The 23793-nt window shown below is 42.5% G+C and overlaps 2 protein-coding genes across 4 annotated transcripts; one reads left to right on the top strand and one right to left on the bottom strand.

Moving 5' to 3' along the window:
• Positions 1-1678: 1678 nt before the first annotated feature.
• On the top strand, positions 1679-8716 carry ghrh (growth hormone releasing hormone). The gene is made up of 6 exons (XM_080461638.1): positions 1679-1846; positions 2014-2110; positions 2630-2716; positions 6567-6671; positions 6751-6870; positions 7008-8716. Exons 2-6 carry the CDS (start codon positions 2031-2033, stop codon positions 7018-7020), a joined length of 405 nt encoding a protein of 134 aa, XP_080317764.1. The 5' UTR covers positions 1679-1846; positions 2014-2030; the 3' UTR covers positions 7021-8716.
• On the bottom strand, positions 8708-22367 carry rpn2 (ribophorin II). Of its 3 annotated transcripts, none has more exons than XM_080461636.1 (17): positions 22292-22367; positions 21806-21996; positions 20886-20981; positions 19673-19848; positions 19508-19583; positions 19272-19406; positions 19019-19195; positions 18809-18927; positions 17611-17716; positions 16944-17035; positions 16174-16288; positions 15902-16096; positions 15191-15277; positions 14996-15091; positions 13843-13918; positions 11396-11525; positions 8708-9197 (listed from the first exon to the last, which is right to left on the bottom strand). In XM_080461636.1, exons 1-17 carry the CDS (start codon positions 22302-22304, stop codon positions 9182-9184), a joined length of 1896 nt encoding a protein of 631 aa, XP_080317762.1. In that variant the 5' UTR covers positions 22305-22367; the 3' UTR covers positions 8708-9181. The 3 variants fall into 3 exon arrangements, with proteins under 3 accessions (XP_080317762.1, XP_080317763.1, XP_080317761.1); XM_080461637.1 differs by having other exon boundaries at positions 22219-22340; XM_080461635.1 differs by lacking the exon at positions 8708-9197 and adding an exon at positions 10904-11016 and having other exon boundaries at positions 22292-22358.
• Between the last annotated feature and the right edge of the window lie 1426 nt (positions 22368-23793).

The following is a 23793-nucleotide window of genomic DNA, read 5'->3' as shown; positions in this document are numbered from 1 at the left end:
TGTTTTACTGATCGACCATCGACGCCTGTACTCGTCGACGAAACCGGAAGTAACTACCCCACTCCATCTTGAGCCCACATCCAGGTCCGTGTTGTAAAACATTCCCCTCGTACGTCCTTTTTCAGGTTCCGGAAGGAAATTTTGACGTGGAGCAACGTTCTGCTCCTCAAAGCGATTGAAGCTGAGATTACTTACTTACTTACTTACTTACTTACTTACTTACTTACTTACTTACTTACTTACTTACTTACTTACTTACTTACTTACTTATTTATTATGGCATAAATGTCACTCCAACAATACACAACAACAGCAATAATATTCCAACAATCACGTGTAAGTTTTGTTTTTACCCTTTTACCCTTATTATCTGCCCAGCAGGAACCTGTGTCAAATCACGGTGGACTTTGTTTAGTCACAGCAGAACAGTGTGCTGCACAAATGTTCTAGATACTGTCAAATTTTTAAAAAAAAAAAAAAAAGAAGAAGAAGTAAATAATAGCTTGGAAAGTAGAGAAATTATTATTATTTTTTTGTTTATTTATTTATTTTGTTTGTTTGTTCAAAATATATGTAAATAAAAGAGACCAGAATCATTTTTATAAACCAATTTTTTAATTCAAAATCTACTCAGTAACTTTATTTTGATCTCAGGAAAACCTGTGAGGGATTTTTCACATAACACATTTTACACAAAAAATGAATAATAAGAATAAGAATCGTAATGAGGATAACAATCGTTTATGATTGTTAAAACGTTTGATATAATGACAATTTTACTTCATTCATTCATTCTTAATCAAATGCATCATAACATAATAGGAATTCAGCATTTTCCCAAAACTATGACATTTGAAGCTTTTTATAAGAAAACCACATTTACTTCCACATTGTTCTTAATAGATTCTGGATATTGTGACTATAATGTCACTTCTTTTAAATCCTTCACACACATTATCTGTTCTGGCTTTCCAATAAACAATAGCTTGTACTTATTATATTATTTTATCTGAACTTCTGGTGAAGCTTTTCCTCCTTTTTATCCTTTTCTAATCACTTTGTTTCAATGGAGTTCATAATGTTCATTTTTTAAGCTAAATGTTCTTGATCTCCTTATTTTAATGTAATAATAAATAGTGTTTGTTGCTTTTGTCTGTGAATTTAATTCTTTCTGTGCTCAATTTACTCACTGACTAGTTACATATTAACATTGAACATTTTATTTATTGATTTATTTCTATCTATTTGATCTTTTTTAGCCTTCTATTCAATTTGTTTTATTCTATTCTGTGTGGAGCAGCGCTGTAAAGATCCGTAAAGTATATGTACCTTTTTCTATTCTATTCTATTCTATTCTATTCTATTCTATTCTATATACATTAGCCTTGCCTCTACATATAGATATAATTCTATCAAACCTCTTGGTATAATGACGATTTCAGTAAATTTGTTAATTCTGGAGGAAATGCCTCATAATCACAATAGTAAACTGTCACAAGTTATTTGATTTGATTAAATATTTTCAGAAAATTGACATTTCAAGATTTTCATATGTATATATGATATTCTATTTACACATGAACAGTTTTGAGACATTGTGATGCTTGTAATCCAGCAGTTTTGAGAGAGGTGATGGTTCAATCAGATGTTTCGTCACAGTGTGGCACTCTCCAGTGTTGAAGTTGAGTGTGAATCATAGCGAGAGGGTGATGATGTGTGCAGTGGGAGTGACACGGATCCACAGGTCGGCTATAAAGTGACCACAGAAACGCTGCTGCGGCTCGCTCGCTGTGAGACGATGAGAGCAGAAGGTGCAGCGTGAAGAGCAACTCACCAGAACATCGAGGTGAGACACATTTCAGAATCTCTGTGAAAAGCTCATTTCCTTGACACTCCACTGTGCAGAGAGATGAGCAATGGAGGGAAAACTGTGCTCTCAGCACTTTTCTCTTCAGATGAAATTCCTCCTCCTGTCGTTGATGGTGCTCGCTGTCTCCCCTGTAATCTCTCCAGGACCGGCTGTGGTGGTGATGATGGAGAAAGCTGCTCTGCTGCTGCTCTGCTGCCTGCTGGTGTCTTCACCGGGCTCGTCGCTCTACCCGTCCATCAGGTGAGCAACTCACTGTCACTCTCACACATCCAACGCCGATCACGTTCAGGAGGGAAAAGTTCTCATGTCACAGCAACATAAAACAGCGGGAAGTGAGGGGAAAAGTGTTTGGTTTGGATGAAATGAATTTCAGCGTTGACGGGTTTCATCTACGTGAAGCTTCCAGCCTCTCGGCTCGTTTTGCATGTCCTGGTTTTGTCCTCTGCATTTGTTATGCTAACAAGGGTCAAGATGTCTGGATTAGTCACCGTGTTACATCCACACTGCAGAATATGTCAGATTAGAAAGCAGGGAGGGAGTCATCAGACTCACAAATCATTAGGTCAAATCAGTATTTCTGGATTTTTTGGGTTACATAAGTGTAGTTTGAATATGAGTCCATTCATACTGGTGTGTGTGTGTGTGTGTCTGTGTGTGTGTGTGTGTGTGTGTGTGTGTGTGTGTGTGTGTGTGTGTGTGTGTGTGTGTGTGTGTGTGTGTGTGTGTGTGTGTGCGCGTTTGTTGGCGGGTGTTTCACAGGTTTGGCCGGAGGGACACGTCCATCCTGATGACGTCCTTGGTGAAGGATCCGGACAGGCGTCCTGCACTGGAGCGAGCAGCGCTGCGGTCAGTACCGTCACACACCCACACATCACACATCTCCATCTTCAGCTGGTGCTCTTGGAAACGTCAGGGTTTTTTTTTTGTTTTTTTTTAATGAAATGGACATTTGTCAAAGAACATCTCAAGGATTTGCTCCCAGGAAGTTTCCCTTTTTAACAACTGGAAGCCTATCCTGATCTAAAACTGAAAACGTGTCATTTTACACCAGCCTCATCACCTGACCTCATCTTTTTTTCCGTTCTTGTCTGATCTGTCTCAGAGTTTGATTCCTGGAGCTCTTGGAAATGTTTTTAAACAGCACGTTGGCAGTTCCCTGTTTGACCCAGACCAGAGTTCTCTTCAGGGACTTTCTGGGAAAGGCAGCTTCTTTTGGGCATCAGTGAACGCTTCCCTGAACTCTGATCCAGATCTAACAAGGGAACTCTGGTCCCCCTGAACACATTGGTCTGGGCTCTCCTGCAAGTAGACTTTCCAGTGAGCCGGGTGCGATGACGTCCCGTAGAGCGCAATGCATTTTGGACATTAAACAAACAAAGCTAACAGCGTGAATCAGAAGAAGTAGTCGCAGGCTACCCGTTAGCCACAAGCTAATTAGCCTAGCCACCACGGGCCAAATGGCGAGACTTCTGCTTTGGGTCCGGACCAATCAATGAGCCATGTTTCTTCTTTACTTCCTCTCTGGTCAGTGTTTCTTTCATTCAACAGCGCCCCCAAACAAGCAGTTGCTGTAATTGCATGATGTTTTCTAATGTTACAGAGGGCAAATAAAAACCTAATTTACAGAAGAATTGCCTTAGAAGACATTTACACGTCCTTCTAGACTCACGTGAATCTCAATACAGTCACTCCCAACATATTACACACAAAATTTGATAGACACAAATCTTGAAAGTACACACTGTAAAATCTACATACAGACTCAACGGATTTGTAATTTTTATTGATTTTATGTAAGAAGTAAAAGAAAATCAAAGTAAAAATCTTGATTGTTCAACTATTGCCTCAGACTGCTCATGTGCTGGTGTAATTGACACTCAGTATCGTTTTTGTTGTATTTGATGTGTGCTGTGATTACGGGGTGGCGTGACTCGGTTGGTAGAGGGGTCGTCTCCCAATTGGAAGGTTGCAGGTTCGATTCCCATCTCCGCCACCTCTGCCTGCCTACATGCCGAAGTGTCCTTGGGCAAGACACTGAACCTCAAACTGCCCCCAATGGAGTGACAGTACCTTGCACAGCTGCAGCCTCAAATGGTGTGTGAATGTGTGACTGTGATGAGCTTTGTAAAGCTGGGGCTGTATAAGTTCGTCCATTTATCAGCTTCCAGCTTTCCGTGCAGGAAAACCAGCAATTTGACAACCTTTAATGTTGAATTTGAAATACGATGGCACTTCCTGTCATCACCCAGATTGGTGCTAACAAGGTTTTCTCGTCGTCAGGACCAGTCTTGGGGTAAGTCTGAATTGTCCCTTCTATCTCCATAAATACGTACAATTTGTCCCTCCTATCTCCTTATCTATTGACCTTTCCTTCACCCCAGAAGTGTTTTGTGTGGCGGCCATGATAAAGACTGTCTGAATTCTCAATAAGCAAAGGAAAGGAGGCTCCTTGCTTCCTTTAGAGCTTCCTTTAGCATAGGAACCGCTGATGCTTCCTTTATCAAAGGAGGTGAGCTCATGCTGCCCCACAATTCCTTGCGGCGACAACATTTAAAGGGACCCGCTCATCCGAGCGTTCAGGGAAACTCAAGATGTCAGAAAAAGGGAGCAGATCATGTAAGTTACCAAAGTGATAATCTGCCTTGAACAACTTTAAATCATCTAAAACCCAAATTAGCTTTTTGTAGTCCATTTTCTGAAAGTTGTAGTTCTTTGCGCTCCATGGTGGACGTCACTAACTTGCGCCGCTGTCGCATTATTATGACGTCACTAAGTAAAAGTACGGTCCGACTGCCACACCACCGTGATCGCCTTTCACTAACTCCTTTAGGACGCCTCCTAACACCTTTCCTTTACCCCGTGACGTCATCCACAGGTTTAAGGTAAAGCCTTATCTAAGGTAAAGTAGATAAGGAGATAGGAGGGACATTTCGGTCGTACCCAGGGTCTTGACTCGGTCTCGGATCATCAAAGTCTTGGTGTTGAGATGCTCTGGTCTTTGTCTTGGTCTTAACTCAGTCTTGGCCTTTTAAAGTCTACACCAGGGGTCACCAGTGTTTTTGAGACTGAGAGCGACTTCATAGGTACTGAATCATATGAAGGGCTGCCAGTTTGACACACTCTGAAATAACACTTCTTATTATTGATACTCATCTATAGGGAAGCGGATAATATCAATATTCAACACTTGTATAACACATGTCCCATTTTCACTCGCCCAGGGGTCGTGACCTTCAACACTTAGAGCCATTTGGACCCGTTTCCCACTGACTCTGGAGCCACAAAACCCTCTGAGCATAAAAAAGAAGAGAACACTGCAGATATCGATTTAATGCTGCGTTTACACATCGGCAAGATGCTTTACAAATATAACTTTTCCATCATGCCTGGTACAATCTTAACATTCTTAATGTGACGTCCAGATGTGTAATGTCACATGAAGAATGTTTGGAATGATGGGAACATGATATCTGCAATGCATCGTGCTTGTGTGTAAATGCAGCATTAACCTCTGTGTTAAATAAAAACACTGAGGAATGGCGGATCGAAAAATAAAACGAATAAACAAAACCCAATCTTTAGAATTAACTAAACATATCTAAATAAATGAATGCACAGATGAGGACTTTAACCTTCGTCTCCCCACACAGAAGGTAAAGGTGTGTTTACACGTCAGCACGGTGAGGTACCTGACTTTCTTTATGTGACGTAACGCTTCTGAAGATAGTTCTTAAATGGGCCTGACATTCCTGGAACATTATTCTGGCTCCAATAAATCTTCCAAGAATATCAAGAATCACCTGTAATGGTGAAGTTTGTAACTGAGCCTGTGGATTAGCTGAGATGTGTGCTGATGTGTTCTACAGCGTGACAGCATTCGCTCCCTGCAGCATCCTCCTCTCTCATCAACTCCATGGACTTTCTCTGAATGCTGAGCGATCTGGAGTGTGTCAACTGAACAGCAGCTGATAGTAGAATAACTAGACGTGTGTGGAGTCACACACACATATATATATATATATATATATATATATATATATACCCAGCCTCGGACCAGGCTTGTTTTACGCCCCGGGCGAACACCGCCGCGACAACATTATTTAATCGTGCCAAGCTGCGGGAGTTCAGGGTTCTTAGAACCATGAGTGTGAGCGGTCAGGCTGATGTCATCCAGTTGTTGTGTAGATCCTGATTAAGGTTAAGTGAATAATTGCCGCTGTCTGTGACAGTGATGAGGAAGTGAAGGACCTTCGTCATCATCGATCCTCCACACAGCGCACCAGGGATCTAAACTTCATGTATAAGAAGTATTTGTATTTACTTTATTTTGAAGATATTGTCATTTTTAAAGTTGTATAAAGGCAAGTGTGATAAATGAAATAAATAAATAGCAACAGAATAATATTGAATCTAATTTTTAGAACAGGCCTGCGGATGACTTCTGCGGTCACTGCGTTGGTGACCCCTGGTCTAGATCTGGTCTTGGTCTTGAAATGCTGTAGTCTGGGTCGTGACTCAGGTTAGGTGGTCTTGATTACAGCACCATTGTCACCATTGTTCCATTTTGAATACAAACTGTTGTGGGCTGATTCTTGTCACTTCTATCTTTAACCAATGATTCACTGACATGAATTTCCGTTCTGATGAGAACAACTCTGGAACGACGCTGAATCATCACAAACTCTTGTCTTTTCAGCTCAGGACGTCACGCCGACGCCATCTTTACAAACAGCTACAGGAAGGTCCTGGGTCAGATCTCTGCCAGGAAGTTCCTTCAGACCATCATGGGCAAACGTCTCGGGTAAGAACTAGTTCGTACCAAGAGCTCACACACTGAAACTTCAAATCAAACCTGACCTGGCGCCTCGTGTGATCCACAGGGACCAGAGCTACATGAAGCGTCGGTCGGATATCTACCAGGGAACCTATAAAGAACGCCTCACGTCTATACGGAGTGATCGTGGATACAGCGGCATGCATGGGACTGTCATCAGGCCACGGTGAGCAAACGCACGCACGCACGCACGCACGCACGCACGCACGCACGCACGCACGCACGCACGCACGCACGCACGCACGCACGCACGCACGCACGCACACACACACACACACTAACCCGAGTCTTCCTTCTTCACAGACTGCTGAGTTGAGGAAAAAAAGATCCACCGGCTTTCGTCAAACTTTTTATCTTGGATTTTTTTTTCTTTCTTCACCTTGTTTGTTCCAAGTGGAAATGATGTTGTTGTCAATCACATTAAAAGTTGTGGAGAAAAACATTTTAACAGCTCGTTCTACACAAGAAAAGCAGCACAGAGACTGTGGATAAGTTGGCATGTTGATTTGGTAAAAATAATTCAACCAAAAACTAGCGATGTGGACGTGGATTGAACAGAAACTGTGAAAACTCCCTGTGATGATCAGAGTCTGTTTGAAAAGTGACGTGCAATTCCCCTGAGCTGCTTTCTAATCAGATAGGGAATCTACAGCTGGTATCGACCATACCCATATTGTTGGTTCTAGACTACAAGGAAATGAGAAGCTGCTTGATAAGATGAGGGCACCATTCCGAAATAATCTCCCAAAATGACAAGAGCAGACCCGGCATGCAAAGTGTGCTCTGATATAAACAATCCTGCAGGGTCGACATTTTGTCATGGAACACCTGAATTCTGAGGCGCTTCTTCGCCTCCATTACGACATTTGTGTCCGAGGACTCGTCATGTTTGTATTTGCTGTTTGTTTTTGTGTCTGTTATAAAAGTGCAAAAATAATAAAACATTGTGTCGAAAAGTTCATATTTAAGGGACTTCAGCATGAAAGCGTTGGTCAATTTCTTGAATTTAGCTACTGAAGAATACAAATTGAAGGGAAAATCATTCTAATGAATGTTAAAGGGGTCGTATTAAGCAAAATTCCCTCTACAATGGTTTACCAACAGTAAAAATCGTTCCCATACCTGGACTGACGCCCCAGAAGTGAAGAAAGTCTGTCCTCTCTCTCCCTGGCTTGTTTCAGGTTTTAAAAAGTGTGTTGCTCCAACCAGCCAATCAGAACTCAAACCCTATATAGTGTCATCAGGGGTTTAGCCAATCACAATCAATGTAAGCCCTCCCTTTGACTCCTCCCACAATTAGGTAGCTCTGCTCTAGCACAAGGCACCAGGAGATTAAGTATTTCCTCCCCTTCCCAAGATGGGCATGTGTGGGCGGAGCCAGTCCAGCTCACACAGACACAGCAGATTCTGAATGCAGCTCCTATGATCCGATATTTAAATGGAGGAAAATCAAACAAAAGCTGGATTTGGGGGAATAAACTTTGAATACAATCGTTTTGGACCAACGAGACCATGTGAAAGTTTTGAAAAGCTGTATAATCTATGACCCCTTTTTTAAGTAGTGTCATATTAGCCTTTAAGTTTTGGCGCAGAGTACACATGATGAAAATGTTATTTTCACAAAAAACAAACAATTAGTACAAAAATTAGTACGACCTCAACTTAAAACAAATTTTAATGAAACCTTCTGGTGCAAAATACAGTGAAATGTTCCAAACACTTCTGGAGCTGTTGCATTATGGTTTGGACAGCAGCGAGGTAACCAGCTTTCATGGCAGCTTCACCGATAGCTCAGCTCTGGTCTCAGCGTTGTGTTGTGTCCATGTGTCTTAAGAAATTTGTTTATAAAAATGAAATATTTGATTGGAGCCTCTTGTGGGCCGGTTTTGGACCCACGGGCCTTATGTTTGACACCCGTGAGTTCGATGTTGGATTGGCATGTTTTCAGCAGCTTCACGTTCAGAACATGTAGCTTCTACTAAATAAAGACTCTGGAGACTTTTCTTCACCTCAACATCTTTATTTTCTCTTCTTCATTACAAAAACATCCAATCCTCACATTGCCCAGATTTATTCTCATTAACAGCCGTTCTCGGAGACTCTGTATCAAACGGATCGTCAGTGCAAGATGTGAGCTTTTTGCTTAGTGTTGAGGTGAAACGGGCACCAAGAGACAACTGAGAGGAATGTACAAAAAAAACGAACCAAAAAAAATCCCCAAAACAAAAGTCATCGGCAAACCACAGAGAGAAAACGACGGCGTGAGGACAGGAAGGGAATCTCATAGGACGATGAAGTGCAATGATCAGTAGCTTTTCAGAGTTTGTCCATTTGGCAACAAAAACTGCAAAATTCTAACCGTCGAATGGATTCGGGAACTTTTTTTTAATTTTTTTTTTATTCCGACTTTGATGGATGACTTCTTAGAAACAAAAACTAAAAAAGCCAAAACAAACCAGATCCTTGATGTCTTCTTTTTATTTTTTCTCAAGTCTGTGGAAGAAAAAACAGAAACATCACGTCAGTGCACTTGAAAGAAGAAATGATATGAAGACAGGCAGGAGTGGAACGCATCAGTTTGACTTTTTAACTGATCGTGTGCTTCAAACCTCAGTTGTTATTTAACTGAGGCTGGATGAGACTGTTTTTTCAGAAGGCATGTCAAATGTTTTATCGAAAATGATGAGAAAGTAACAACTAGAGAGAGTGTGTGTGTGTGTGTGTGTGTGTGTGTGTGTGTGTGTGTGTGTGTGTGTGTGTGTGTGTGTGTGTGTGTGTGTGTGTCATGATGTAACTCCCTGAATAACTGTTTTAATATAAACTTGTTATCAATACCAAATCAATCCAATATAGCCATGCAAATAAACCGAAAATAATCATGATGCAGTGGAATGAGTTAGGTTTACAACATATATAGATTGTAATTTCCAATCTATAGCACACATGCAATGGTAAAGGATTGAGATTTACAATGAGATGTTTATTCTTAATCTTATATAAAAAACAGAATCACAAATGTTTCGTACTTCACAAAGTTTGGACCCCGAATTAATAAAAATTGTTATATTAGAATAATAATAGCTTAAATAACTAAATATTAATCTGAATAACCCCCCATTTCCCACATTTCAAGTGAAAATCGATTGTGTTTGCACTTTCATTTCAGAAAAGCTTCACTTTTACGCAGCAACGTTTTGAAAACAACGTCCGTTTACATGGAAATGGCAGAAATGCTGAAAATGATGTCGTTAACAAGTTGGGTGACGAGTTGGTGGTGTTGGTTGTTTTGGTAGTGAAACCACACACACATGCAGCAGAGAAGAATACGTTATAAACATTAACAATTCAAGTGCACAAACATTCGTATGGACAGACGATGAATTTGGATTGTTTGTTATTACAGTGACTGTCAACGAAAACTACCAAGTCCAGGAGAAGATGGACGGAGCCATGACACCACAGAGGAAACACTGTTGTTACTCTACATCTATTGGGCATGTGCAGAGCCATGACTGCCGTGATGCACATTTGCAGTTCATTTCTTTTTAGTAAACTTGTGTTTTTGCACCGTTTCCATGGAGACGGAGTTGGAGCATTTCAGTAAAGTTCCAATTTGGGAGGCGTTTTCAAAAAGTTGTGTTTTCAGTGGCTTGGAGCGCTGCTGTCACGTAAACGAACGCCCGAAACACCATGGAAGTTTGGATTTTTCAGTTCAAAACTTTCAAGACAAACCATTTGAGGAGATTTGCGGGACATAATGTCCCCTCAAACTGACACTCAAACTAGAAGTTTGTCAATGTGTTAGCATATTTTGAAAGTTTAACATGTTTTGCAGAATATGATACAACAAACTCCTGATGTTTGGATCCTGTCCCAACTTCCATCTTCTTTAAAGGTTTGAACCGTATTTAACTTTAATCTTTCAAACTGCTGCTTTCTGGTTCCACTCCTCCTGTCGGGTGAATCATGCATCGTTTAATCTTCACAGAGAAACAATGTTACTGAGCAGACCGAGAGCATGTTCGCAATGAGGACGATGCAGAGCCACTCGTGTTGGACCACCACAGTGCTGATGATAGTGGGGGGAGTGAGATGGGGGGGGGGGGGGGGGCAGCAAGTACACTGGGGAGCCGGGATGATTGACGGCCATGCTTGTAAGCACACATCATGGAGATGCAGCGCGGATGCTTTGCCCTTACTTCAGTCTGGAAGTAGAACCAACTGTTACAAATGGGGAGGGTAGGGGTGGGGAGGGGGCCTTTATCGAAGGCTCCTATACTTTGCCAACCTACTACTCTGCTCTGCTGCGATCCTGGAAGAGGAAGTAAAGACAGACAAGCGAGGACACGGGTTAGAAAGAGACAGCTTTAAGAGGGAGGAGGGGGGGTCCGTGTTTTCATTTCCATATTCTCCCAGTTGAAAGGGGTAAAGAGGATTCCAGAGCAGAGAGGAGTGGAGAGAAGTGGAGGTGAGATCTCCAAACGGTCCGCTGGGACCCTCATGAACTAATTGGCCACTCCTCCACTCCTGCAGAACCTAAAGCTCCTCCTCAGGTCAGAGTCTCTGGAAGCCCAACGAGGAAACACTCAGAACACATACTTCTCTTACTCAGCTGGGTGTGTGTGTGTGGGGATGCACTTGTGTGTGTGGATAGGTGTGTGTGGAGATGCACTTAGGAGGTGTGTGTGTACCTCTTCACTGCTTTTTGGGCCAGCATGCGGTTCCCGGCCAGGAAAGTGACGCCACCAACGATGGTGAGGTACTTCAGAGTCTGGAACATGTTCAGGTGGGTCCAGTAGACATACATGAGGCCCAGCATGGCTGAAAACACACACAATAGTACAGCTTACAGTACAAACACACACACCAAGAATTGTGAACAATCAACCACAAGCTGGTCACGTTAATGATGACGTGACCTGGAGTCTTAGTCACAACAGCTACACGATGATTTCTGGTTTGTTTCAGTGTTTCCATGGAAACAGGAGGTTCATTCATGTTCATTCTACTGTAAAAGAAGGCTGATTGGTCATGATTTCTTTACTTGGAAAATCAAATAAGAAGCTTATTAAGTATCAGAGTTTAATATAACGTGATCTAATGATCAAACAAAACATGAAGAAAATGACACGCTGCTCTGTAAATATCTGTAATATCCTCACAAAGAAATTGACTTCTGGTTCACGTTAAACTGATGTCAACATAAACTGAGTCGAGGCAAAGTCAGCTGCATTATATTTTGGCCATAATCCAGAAAAACCCCTGCATTGATTCAAGAGTCTTCCCCATTAAATGGTCACACAATATGCTTGTAATTTGACACCATCAATTCACAACAATCAGGAGCCTGAATTTTATTCTTAAGAAGCTTTTGCTTCAAGTCGTGTGACATTATGGGGACTGACAGAAATGTCAAATTAAAGTGTGATAGGATCTATTTAATGACAAATTCTCCAGTTACAAATAACATGCCTGAATTTCAGCCGTAATTTTCAATTTAAACTGGGGCTGAACGATTTAGGAAAATAATCTAATTGTGATTTATTTCCTCAATATTGCGATTTAATATGCGATTATTTTTTCAAGGTCCTCTTCTCATTTATTTTTCAACAAACAAGCAATAAATCAATCTGTCTTATAATAAACAAGATCAGATTTATTATACATAAACTGTTCTTTCTTATAGGCTAGGCTTATGTTAGGATAAAGTCAAATGAAGCATGTATTAATATGAAAGACAGTTTATTTATCTTCTACTTCAATTACAGTTGTAAACTTACTAAATACTGTGACTTGCAGTCTTGTAAGTGTTCACCACAACAAGCCAACCGCTTGTCCATTGTGCTTATTAAAGCCGTAAACCCAGGCTTGGTCACTATACTAATGCAGGGCTGGACATTAAGGATTTTGAGCGGTTTGCTCATCTACATAGCAGTAGGGAAGCACCGATCCATGTTTTTTCACTTCCCATCCGATCCCGATACTTAAATTTGTATATCTGATGATACGATTCTGATAGCAGAGCTCTGTTTGCTTTAATATTATTGGTGTTTTCAGTGTAAAATCCATCCAAACAGCAACATGTTGTCATGCAAAGTTGGCTAGCACAGTGCTACTTCCCTAGCCTGCTCGCTGGCTGCAAACTGTGGAATGGATTTCCTGACTCATTACTCCTCGTCTCATTGAGACCCGCCTCCGTTCAGGAAATCCATTTTACAGTTTGCAGCCAGCGAGCAGAGCAGCAGCAGGGAAACACTGTGGAGTCATTTCAGCAACAGTGAAGCAGACGAGGCTTCATGGATCAGAAATCTCCGCAGGTTGGATCGGAACTTTCTGATCCGTGAATTCCGTTGATATCGGATCCTGATCCCGGATCGGATCCATCCCTAAAAACCACTAGCCCGTTCAGCCAAGCTGGGCAGATGACACAAGCAGTATGTGCAAGTCGTCACGTGGCCAGATCACTGAAGCAGTCAAATCACAGCCCTTGCGAATAGAAAATCCCGTTTTATCAAATCGCAATATCATTGCAAATTAAATTAATCGTTCAGCCCTAGTTTTAACTCTTTTATTACTATACTATAGTAAAAGATCCCTGATATGACCCAGAGCTTACTTGTATTGGTGCTCAGTATCAGCAATTAACTTGGTACTCGTATTTTTAAAAAGTGGTATCAGCAAATCCCTAGTTTTTCTCGACGATGAAGGAATCATTTGATATCTAAAAAAATAAATTTTTATATTTGCCTGAATTGGATGAGTTGTTGCATCATAAACATCAATTTCACCAAAACCAAGTCAAAATCCAACATTTCTTTTCCAACATTTGGAGCATTTTCTCTCATTTTCAAGGTGTTCCCCTTCAAAAACCAAATGACTCACATTGAATTAATGCCTTCTCCTCACATGACAGACATGAATGGAAATTAGCATTCATTAGCATCTCATTTTTTTTATTTTGTGCTCGGCTTGACTTGTGACTCAAACAAAGTGGGCTTAACGCTCCGGAGACGTCGGGCCGTTTCTGACTAGACCTCCTTTATTGGATGAAAGATGAATAATGCATGATGGGTAATGTGTCACCCGAGTTTCTCGTCCCATTGAGGCTGAACACTCGTGTACAGTTCTGTGGACTGACCTGCGTGTCCGACGTGGAACAGGATGGCGCTCGGAGAGAAGCTGAAGTTGGAGATGTTGGCTCCCAGTTTAAACCACTACAGAGACGGAAAGAGAGACGCACAATGTGGTTTTCGTGCTCGGTGAGAGCTGCGAACAAAAGGCCTGAAAACTTGTTTACCACAGGAGGGACAATGCGCCGATGTGCCGCAACAATGACTCAGCAGTGAAAATACAACACGCCCGGCTTTTGTGATGTCGAATTGACGATGGAGCCTCATTCACATTGTGTATGAAGAGCTTTTTCACACATAATAGCCTGAATTAGCGGCAGCTGTGATTAAGAATGAGAGTGCGTCTGCTCTGATTCCTGATGGGAATCGTCAGAACCAGTGTGAGGCCGCACTTTCATGTTTGGCCTTTAGTAGGCGCAGTTTCTTTTGGTGATGAAACTCCACACACTTGCACAGACAACAATACGAAAGAAACATTGACAATAGCGAGTACACAGACGTTCGTCCAGACCAGGGGTCTCCAACCTCGGTCCACGAGAGCCCCTGTCCTGCATGTTTTAGTTCTCTCCCTGCTTCAGCATACCTGAATCTAATGATGATGTCATCACCAAGGTTGTAAAAAAAGCCCAAAAATGAGCCCCTCATTGATATCAGGTGTGTTGCAACTGGGAGAGAGCTCAACCCTGCAGGACAGGGTCCCTCGAGGACCGAGGTTGGAGACCTCTGGTCCAGACAGATTAGGAACTCGGGTTGCTATTCTGGGTGACTGTCAACTATAAAACTACCAAGTCCCAGGAGGATATGGACCGGGAGTCATGACACTCTGGAGACAGACATCGTTGTCATTGCTCGTCTACTCGCACATGTGTGGAGCAAATATGTAGCACGGCTGTGCGAGGCTGCAGTAGCGGTGCACCCGCGGTCTACACGGAGACAGACACCAAGCATTTTCAAAAACTTGTATTTTCTTCCATTTCCACAGAGAGTAACTCGACGCTTTAAAAAACAACAACAATCTATTAAATTTTTCTCCTGTTTCAAAAAGTTCCACCTTGGGAGCCATTTTCAAAAAGTCGCATTTACAGTGACTCCGATTGATCACCCAGAACGCAACTCAAGTTTTCTGTTCTCACGTTGCCATGTAAACAGGGCCTGAATTACCAGGATGAGCAGGAGCAGGAAGGGCGACAGGACCAGAGCGGTGAAGGTGTTGGACACAACGGTGGGGGGCTTCTTCTCTGGTTCCCTGAAGAGATGCTGCACAGAGACGAGGAGGAGGAGGAGGAGGAGGAGGAGGAGGAGAGGTTAAAAAGAGCTGCAGTGATGTCTTCACCGCTTCATGTTTCATAGCTTTACCTGGATCTCTGGTTTGGGGATGTAGAGAGTTTTGGGCTGAATGGTAGCCGGCGCCTCCTCATCCACAAACTTCAGCACCACGTCGGCCTGGAAACATTTGAAAACTAGTTAAAGAAAGCTATCATAAAGCACAGACATTCTGGACACATACCATACTGTCTGGACTGGACATAACTGGATGCAACTAGACGGTTGATAATCCTCGGCTTCATGACCCTTCGGAGAATTTGTTCCTTACCTCTGCCCGTCATGCTTTTAGCCCGAGATTAGCCTTCATCACGGAAACGGAATTTAAAGTTTTTGACAGACTCCGAAATTCATTCTGCTGCACATTTGATCATTCTCACGTTAAATTCTGCTGTGTTTAGACATTTTTCCTACTCTGTTTTGTCTGTGGTGCTGTAGCAGCTTTCTGTTGTCAAACAGTGACATCTAGTGGTAACGCATGGTAAGTGCTAATATATTTTGACCAAAATGTCACATGAGCAACCAAACTAACAAAAGTGCAAATTGTCCAGAAAATACAGTACTAGTTATCAATACTCCAATCAGAAGATTCACTAGCACAGTTTAAAGGTTTGTTTCTCAGAACCATCACAAAGTAACAATCAAGAACTGCCACACAATGAAAGGCAGAAGATCTCATTCATGTACACATTTTTTGACAACGAAATATCAGTAATATAGTAAAGAGGTTCAGTAAACACCCACCACGTTCCACAGGATGGGGTTCTCCAGCGTGGCGTCTCCAACGATGAGGTACAGAGAGTATGTTCCCGACATGGAGTCGAACTCCGATTTCCGCTCGGCCGTGTCCAGCTCGAACTTGTACAGGTTCTTGCTGTCAGGCTCGGCCACGAACACGACCTCCTGACCCGTCTTCTGATTGTGCAGCCGCACGAAGGTCTGCAACGGAGTGAACGGAGGTTGTGATGACTGTGCAGATACAGAGAGGAGGAGGAAAGTAGACCAGGGCTACAGACCTGGTGGGGGGTGAGCTCCACTCCAGTGTTGACGTCCACCAGCTGGAAGGCCATGGCAAAGTTCTGGTGGCTGTCTGCAGTGAATGAGCTCTTGGCTTTGGAGGGATAATCCACCCTGGGTCGTTCAGGGAACAAGAAGAAAAGATTATTTAGTTTATCTTTAAAACCGATTTGATCAATAAAACATGAAGCGGTGAAATACTTACACTCTTTGCTTTAAGAGAAACACATATAGCGGCGTATAAAAACCAGCAATTTAACTCATTTCCTTCATTTAAATAAGAATATGCTGGTTCTGAAAATTACTCAAGTATAACACTAACGTTTTGTGTTTTACTGGAACAATGAGGGTTGGGCTGGATATACATCACAACAAAACTTAAAAAGTAAAGGTTATTATGTCAATATTTGAACAGTTCTTCCCACCCCAACATCGTGTTTTAACACACAGATTCAAGTAAAATAGAATAAATATTAAAAAAAAAGGTAAAGGCTAAAAAAAGTGCAATATAAATGTTGATTTTAAGCAAAAAATACAGAATAACTTAATTAAGATCCTTGCACGAGCATTTGCTTAGGACCCGCTTTAAATGGATCTTTTGATTTTAAACACGGGGCATTAAAATATTCTTTCATTGAGTTCCACACAAGCAACGAGTCGGTTTGAAAAAGAAGGAGAAGGAACAAATAATGTGGCTCAAGAGCAGGAAAGAATCAAGGCCCTGTTTACACACCAATCACACCAAGGTATTAGTCGTGCATGAGCCCACCTGGTGGTCTTGGTGCCGATGCTCTGGTCTTTATCCACCACGGAGAGGTCCATGTTGGTGATGGCCACCTCGGTGGACACCTTCACTTTCAGCTGCAGGACACAAGAATGGGTGAAAATAACTGTCTCCTTCCAGCTTTTCACTGGATATTCATGTCTAGATTGTTATATGAAGTCAACATGCAGAGTCTCAGGACTTGCCCTTTACATTCTAACTAATTCATCATCTCAATGTGGTTTGCTCTAAAGAGCTCCTCAAAATTGGGCAGAAATACTTCAATCCATACGTATAAGGAGGACATTTAATTCAAGCAAAAATGATTGTGCAACCTGAAGTAAACAAGATACTGTGATCAAAATTATTTTCCAACTTTTTAGGCTGATTAAAAAAGCACATGTTTTCTGTGCTGAACGTTTAGACGCACAGCAAAATATTTTTCCAACATGTCATTGATCTGATGTTCACCCTATTTAACTTTCTTTTGATTCGGAGTGCTGACTCATCCCGTTTAATAAACAGGATCAGATGATGACACAACCATCGCCGCCACTTTTATTTATTCAATCCAAAACCTCAGCACAACTGATCTATCTCTTAATCATTTCAAAGCTGATATGAGCTCATAACATGCCGAGAAAATTCTGAAATGAAGTGAACAACAACTTGCCTCCACGTGGTTGGCGACCAGTCGGCTGTCTCCAGTTACCGCCACGGTGAACTGGTAATATCCGCTGGCCGGCTGACTGGACATGAAGTTCAACTCAAAGACGCCGCTGAAGCACAGAAACAAACATCAGTCCAACAAATCCTCAAATTGTCCAACAAATCCGAATTAGACTTCAGGATTTTCAAAACATGAATCAAACTCATTGTTTTTGGACTCTTCAAAGTCGATAGAAGTTAAACAGACTCAGATCAGATCAGATTTAAAGACCAACTCATTTAAACATTTATGATATATTTAAACCATTTTCCTTATATTAGAAGTGAGAGAAATGACTCACGAAGACAATTGAAGGCTTTTTCACCAAAGTAATACAAAGAACAACTCCCGTAATTTCAGAACTATGAGCCGCTACTTTTTTCACACACTTTCAACTCTGGCTTAAACAATGACGCGGCTAATTTATGGATTTTTACAGGTTAACAAGCTTCATGCCACTGATGAGTGATGCGTTCAGGTGCATCACTTAACGCCGACCTTAGCTTTTCTTCTTTTTAAATTTGTTGGGTGCGGCTTATATTCAGGTGGTACAGTGGACAGCTTATTTTGTATGCAAGTATTTTCATAAAATAAATATTTATTTACATTTAGAGATCAATTACAACGGATCTATATGTGTAGATTTGTGTGTGTGTGTGTGTGTCTGTTCATGCCTGTGCGTATGTGAGTGTATTTACATGTAGAATAATTCTAATTAGTATAAATACTTCTGGCTTTCACCTCTTCTTGATATTTTGGCAGATCATAATTTAAAGTCTGTCTTACTTTTGCCATTCTCAATAATAAAAAATCTCCAAACCGCTCGTCCTGTCTCGTCTAACTGCAGGTGACGTTGCTGATGGATGTTGTATTGGGGGATCTACAAGTACGAGTACTCTGTCTAGTATCGGGTATTGGTGTTATAGTTACAACATCAACTAAATCTAATATTTGGTAGTTACTGTTATACAAATTAAAAAAAAATTACTGATGAACTATATTTGTTTATATTGCAGTGGCACACGCTGACTGGAAATATTTATGCTGGAATTCAACATCTTTCCTGGTAGTTTTTTGCGCACCCGTGTCCCCACATTAGATGACTAGCGGCCCCGGGGGGCTCTGGAGGACAGACACCACTCATCTCTCCTGTCTTACGTACTCGTTGAGAGTGAAAGGTGCTTGGCTGAGGACGGTGCTCTTGGAGGCCACACCGTACGCAGACTCCACCAGCACGTTGGCAGAGGAGAGAGGCTGTGACATGATGTCTGTGACGAGAAGCTGTGAATCAGAGAGAGAGAGCGAGAGAGAGAGAGTCAGCAAGGTGCCACTTGGATGCCCACGGACCTCCGCTGAGCTCCTGCGGCTCTACCTGCAGGGTGGGCTGGCTGTGGGACACCGTGGCCGGACCCTGCGCGCTGACCACCACCGGCACGTGGAAGCGGTTGCCGGACAAAGCGGCGGCGGCGCTCGCCACGCTGAAGGCCTCGGCAAGAGAGTCCCAGGACTTCTTGCTGAAGATGGAGTTCACCAGCTGGATGACCTGGTCCTGCAGGCAGAGAGCATAACTTCCATCAGTGTTTGGTGCAGACGTGAGAGATGAATGGAAACGACAGAACATTCACCTCCTTCAGAGGCGGCTCCATGTCCACGTGGTCAGACAGTGAATATGCAGCGGTCACAAACATGGCAGTCGCCTCGAGTCCCTCTTCAAACTGCAGGTAAATGCCACCGAGATCATCCAGTCGAACTGTCAGATCCTGAAAGATTAGAAGAAAAAAAACGAAAAAAAACAATTTAGATTCTCTTTTGGTCAGACGACAGTGACATAGCTCCCCCTAGTGGAGGCTTTAAGACTCACCTCGATCTCCTCCAGGATTCCTCCGAGCTCGGTCTGCTTGGACAGACGTGATGCTGTCAGCAGCGCTGAGGTAATGCTGTAAAAACAACACAATACTGATTCACTATCTGACTCCTGAGATGACTTCCAGACCCTCTCCACCTCCTCGGTGCAGCTGACACTCACGCCATCACGTTGTCCTCCTTGTTGATGCGAGCTGTGAGAGCGCCGACCACTTCCTGCGAGGCCAGAGGAAGCCCCAGAGAGTTGAGTGCACCCACGGCTCGATGGATCTGAGTCATGGTCGAATCTTCGCTGACTGCTGCCAGGAGGATGTCACGGGTTTCGTTGGACACGGGAATCTGAGTAACAGATTGTGTGGAAAGGCGCCACTGAGAAACCTCACCACTGGTTATAAAGGAAAACTTTAATGATACAGGAGCTCTCAGTGACCTTTATCACAAATTAAAAATGTTTCATTGTCACTGAGATGTCGGTGATGCTGCCATGAAAGCTAGTCACCTCGTTCTTATCAAACTAGCCACAAAGCCATGCAGTCACACCCATAACACAAAAACTATAGGAGAGGTTTTTGGGATATTTCACTGTATTTTGCACCCGAAGGAAGCATTAAAATTGGCTTTATGTTGAGATTTTCCAAAGCAATTGTTCGATTTTATGAAAATATAGATCATGAACGTCCCATACATTTCAGTTCAAGTTCCACATATGGCCTAATTTCATCATGAGTGGGCCCGACTGGTAAAATAGAGCGATAATAACCATTAAATTTACATTATTTCTTTGTTGTGGCGCAGAGTATTCGTGATGAAAATGTTGACATTTTCATTAAAAGTGAAGCAATTACTACAATCTCAACATAAAACCAATTTTACTGAAACCTTCTGGTGCAAATACAGTGAAATGTCCAAAACACTCCTTGAGCTGATGTATCAAACTGCTCAGTAAATGTTCATGTGGCCCATCAGAAAATGTTACCCGTTATCAGACTTATCCTCAAACCCTTCGCCGACAGAGTAAACCTGTAAAAAGTGATAACATTTCAGTGTCTCTTGATTCAGACCCAATACAGAAACCGAGCTCTGAAAGCTGCTTTTCTCTGTCCATTTAACTGAGTCGCATCAGATCTTTCTTGCATTTAATGGCACCACAAAACCAACAGCCCACAAATGTTGCTGAAGCTGAATCTGTGTTGACAAAATCTGAGCAAAAATATATATTTTTTTTTTCCTCAAAAAGATGCAACGGTTGCTCAGCAGCCCCACCCAGAGCAGACAAGTGTCATTACATAATCCTACACACGGGATGAAACGTGAAATACTGGTGGGAGAAAACAAACTGAGCGGTGAACATCAAGAGAGTCAGGAGAGCGTCATACCTCACATCCTGAGATGGCTTGACTGGTCTCAGCAGCGAAGAAGAGAGAGTCGACACTGGTCGGATCAAGCTGGGATTTCAGGAACTGACACACATCCTACAAAACAAACGAGGAAGATCAACTCTCTACTGGAGCTGCACATGAGAGCCAGAAAGCCGTCACGTTTCAGTTCACAGGGAAATAAAACAGAAAATGCCTGAGTCAGTGGACTGAATTCAAATCTCTTGCAATAAATAGTAGTATATCTTTAAAACAATCATCAATCTGAAACTAGAAAATTTCTGATGACATTTTGTGTGTGCCTGCTGCTCGCTGCCAACTAGTATCTCCTTCCTTTTGTGTTTTTCACCAAAATCCCATCCGCTTTGACCAGCAAATTCAGTTTTGTGCAACTTTACATCCTTTTTCTGATGCGTTTTGCCATTGCTGACAAAAAAAACAAACCTTTGATACTGCATGTCTATTGGTTGGTTGAGTCAGAATGTTATCGCTGGTTGTCTTTGGATGCAAGACCATGACAACAACTGTCCTTGAACCTGCCTGGCAGTGCAACGTAGGACCACCAATTTAGAACCAAGACCAAAAATATCGCCAGTTATTTCACAATTATTTTATTTAGTCTGTGCATAAGAAGGAACTAAGACGGGTGTGTGGATGAAAACGTGGTAATTGTAGACTTTGAAGTGAAATAACCTGCCATGACTTTCAGAAGTTGTGACCAATGGGTTGATTGGACAAAGTGCATGCACCTTTAGATTGGTTCAATCAAATGTCATTTATTTCAAGGATTATAGGAGTGTGCTTGTCTCATTTAAAGTTCTCAATGAGCGTTTTTCTTTTTGTTTGTTTTATCATCTCAGTCTGACTGGAGCTGTCACTTATCCCCCACCTTAGTAGCCGTTAATGAGCGATTTCCTTACACTGTGATCAGGAACTGTGGCTCCGAGCTTTGTCAGGCCAATAACAGAGTAGTAAGCGGACTCCAGGTCGGAGAACTGTCGGCTCAGGTGGTTCTGCAATCGGGCCACGTCGGACAGGGAGAGGTAGTGAGCCGGGGTGAGAGCCTGAGCTCCGGCTAGAGCCAGGCTGAAGAGGAGCCATCCGAGCAGCACTGAGGACACACACGGGTTTACAGGTTAACCCCCCGAGCAGGTCACACACAATCCCAGAACATTATTGAACGTGAATTCCTCAAAGTGGCATTCATTCATAAAGAAGACGCTCGAGCTTTAGCTTCAGGTAAGCTAACGTCAGGAGGAAGCAGCACAGCGCGTGCAACGTGCGCCGCCACTTTGGTTTCATTTAATCGCTGAATGATTCAAAACTAACTTACACGACATATCGAGGAATAAAAATAGAAAAATGTTACATATTAAAGGCGCATTTGTAGGAATGAATTGATTTACCAAACCGGTCCATGTCGAGCAGTCTAATGCAGCGTCACCAAAACCGACAGCTACTTCCGGCAGAGACGACATCCGGCTGAGGTGAAATTCAAAGTAACAGCACAATTCCAAAACATTTTAATCGGGTGTTGTCATCCATAGATATAAATATAGGTTTTAGATATATGTTGTCAAAAATAAAATCATAACAAACTTTAAAATGGTTATGGTTGTCAATGTGATGGACGAGTTGATTTTAAAACACTCCAGCATATCAAACAGTCACACCGAGTGCTACTTAAAAAGCTCAATGCTGGATTTCTGAATCTGTAGTCAAGTTTGGGGTTGATATCGTATTAAAAAGCGTAAAGATCAATTCATGCTCCATAAGAACATGAAGTTCGGCAATGCGGGGTCCTGCCGAAGAAAATGACGTCATTTCCTTCGGCCAGCTCCCTCTGCAAGAGATGCCAGTGGGGAAAACCAAGATGGCGGTGTTGCGGGCGCCGCCATATTTATTTCTCGGTCGCCGCCATCTTGAAATGGTGCTATATGGAAGCATGGACGGAAATGACGCAATATGACTTGCCGGAAGTGACGTTTGTAGAAGCCGACCCACAGGATGTGACGAAATGGACTGAACGTGAAGGAAGATACGTACACGAAAGCCGACCCACAGGAAGTGACGTGCGGACCAAACATGCAGGAAGTTACGTAGACGACACGCAAATGCCGGAAGTGACGTGGCGGGACCCACTCGACCTAAATTAAGGCCGTTTTCCAATACCCATACTTGTCAATACTTGTGCTCTCGTGCACTCGTGAAACGTCATCAGTGGGAGACCAAGTACTGTTCCAATTCTTAGGCCGTTGTAGGTACCAGATCTGTCCGGGCTACCAGATCTGTCCGGGGCGGGGCTTGCGCATGCGCTTGAACTACCAGAGCTGTCCTGGGCAGGGCTTGAACCCGCGCGCGGTGATGACGTTTCACATTATGATTGGCTATGACGGCGTTTCGCATTTTTACTGGCTATAAGTTTCACCCGTCACAGTATGAAGCTAACATTAGCTTTCACAGTTAGCTTCGTAGCTCCGTGAAAAGCTAACAAGGCTGTGTGAGGTGAACAGGACGCTACGACTAGTTTTATGTCTCTGAATGTCCCGAAGCAGCAGTGATCTGTCTGGTTTAACTTCAGGAGAGTTTAGAGGCAGAACGTGTCTGTTGGAGCTTCGTCTGATTTTATGAAGTGTCCTTTTTTTACCCACTTAATTCTGTAAAGACCTGTGATGGGTGACTGAGACATTTAGTCTGTTTCTCATGTCTCAAGCAGGTGAAACAATAAACTGAGTCTTTTCCAAGACTGAAGATAAATATTGTGGCCACATGAATGAGAAGGAATGTTCAGATATAATGTGGAGATAAGTGACTGTTTTCATTATATTTCCAAATACGTACACAATATTATAATATTGGACATAGCGACAAAGGTAGAATTCTTAGGAAAATGTTTATCAATCTATCT

This window comes from Lipophrys pholis, assembly GCF_963383615.2.
Source record: "Lipophrys pholis genome assembly, chromosome: 4".
In the NCBI taxonomy this organism is placed as follows: Eukaryota; Metazoa; Chordata; class Actinopteri; order Blenniiformes; family Blenniidae; genus Lipophrys; species Lipophrys pholis.
The sequence above is the reverse complement of the archived record's forward strand: the minus strand, read 5'-3'. Positions and strand labels throughout refer to the sequence as shown.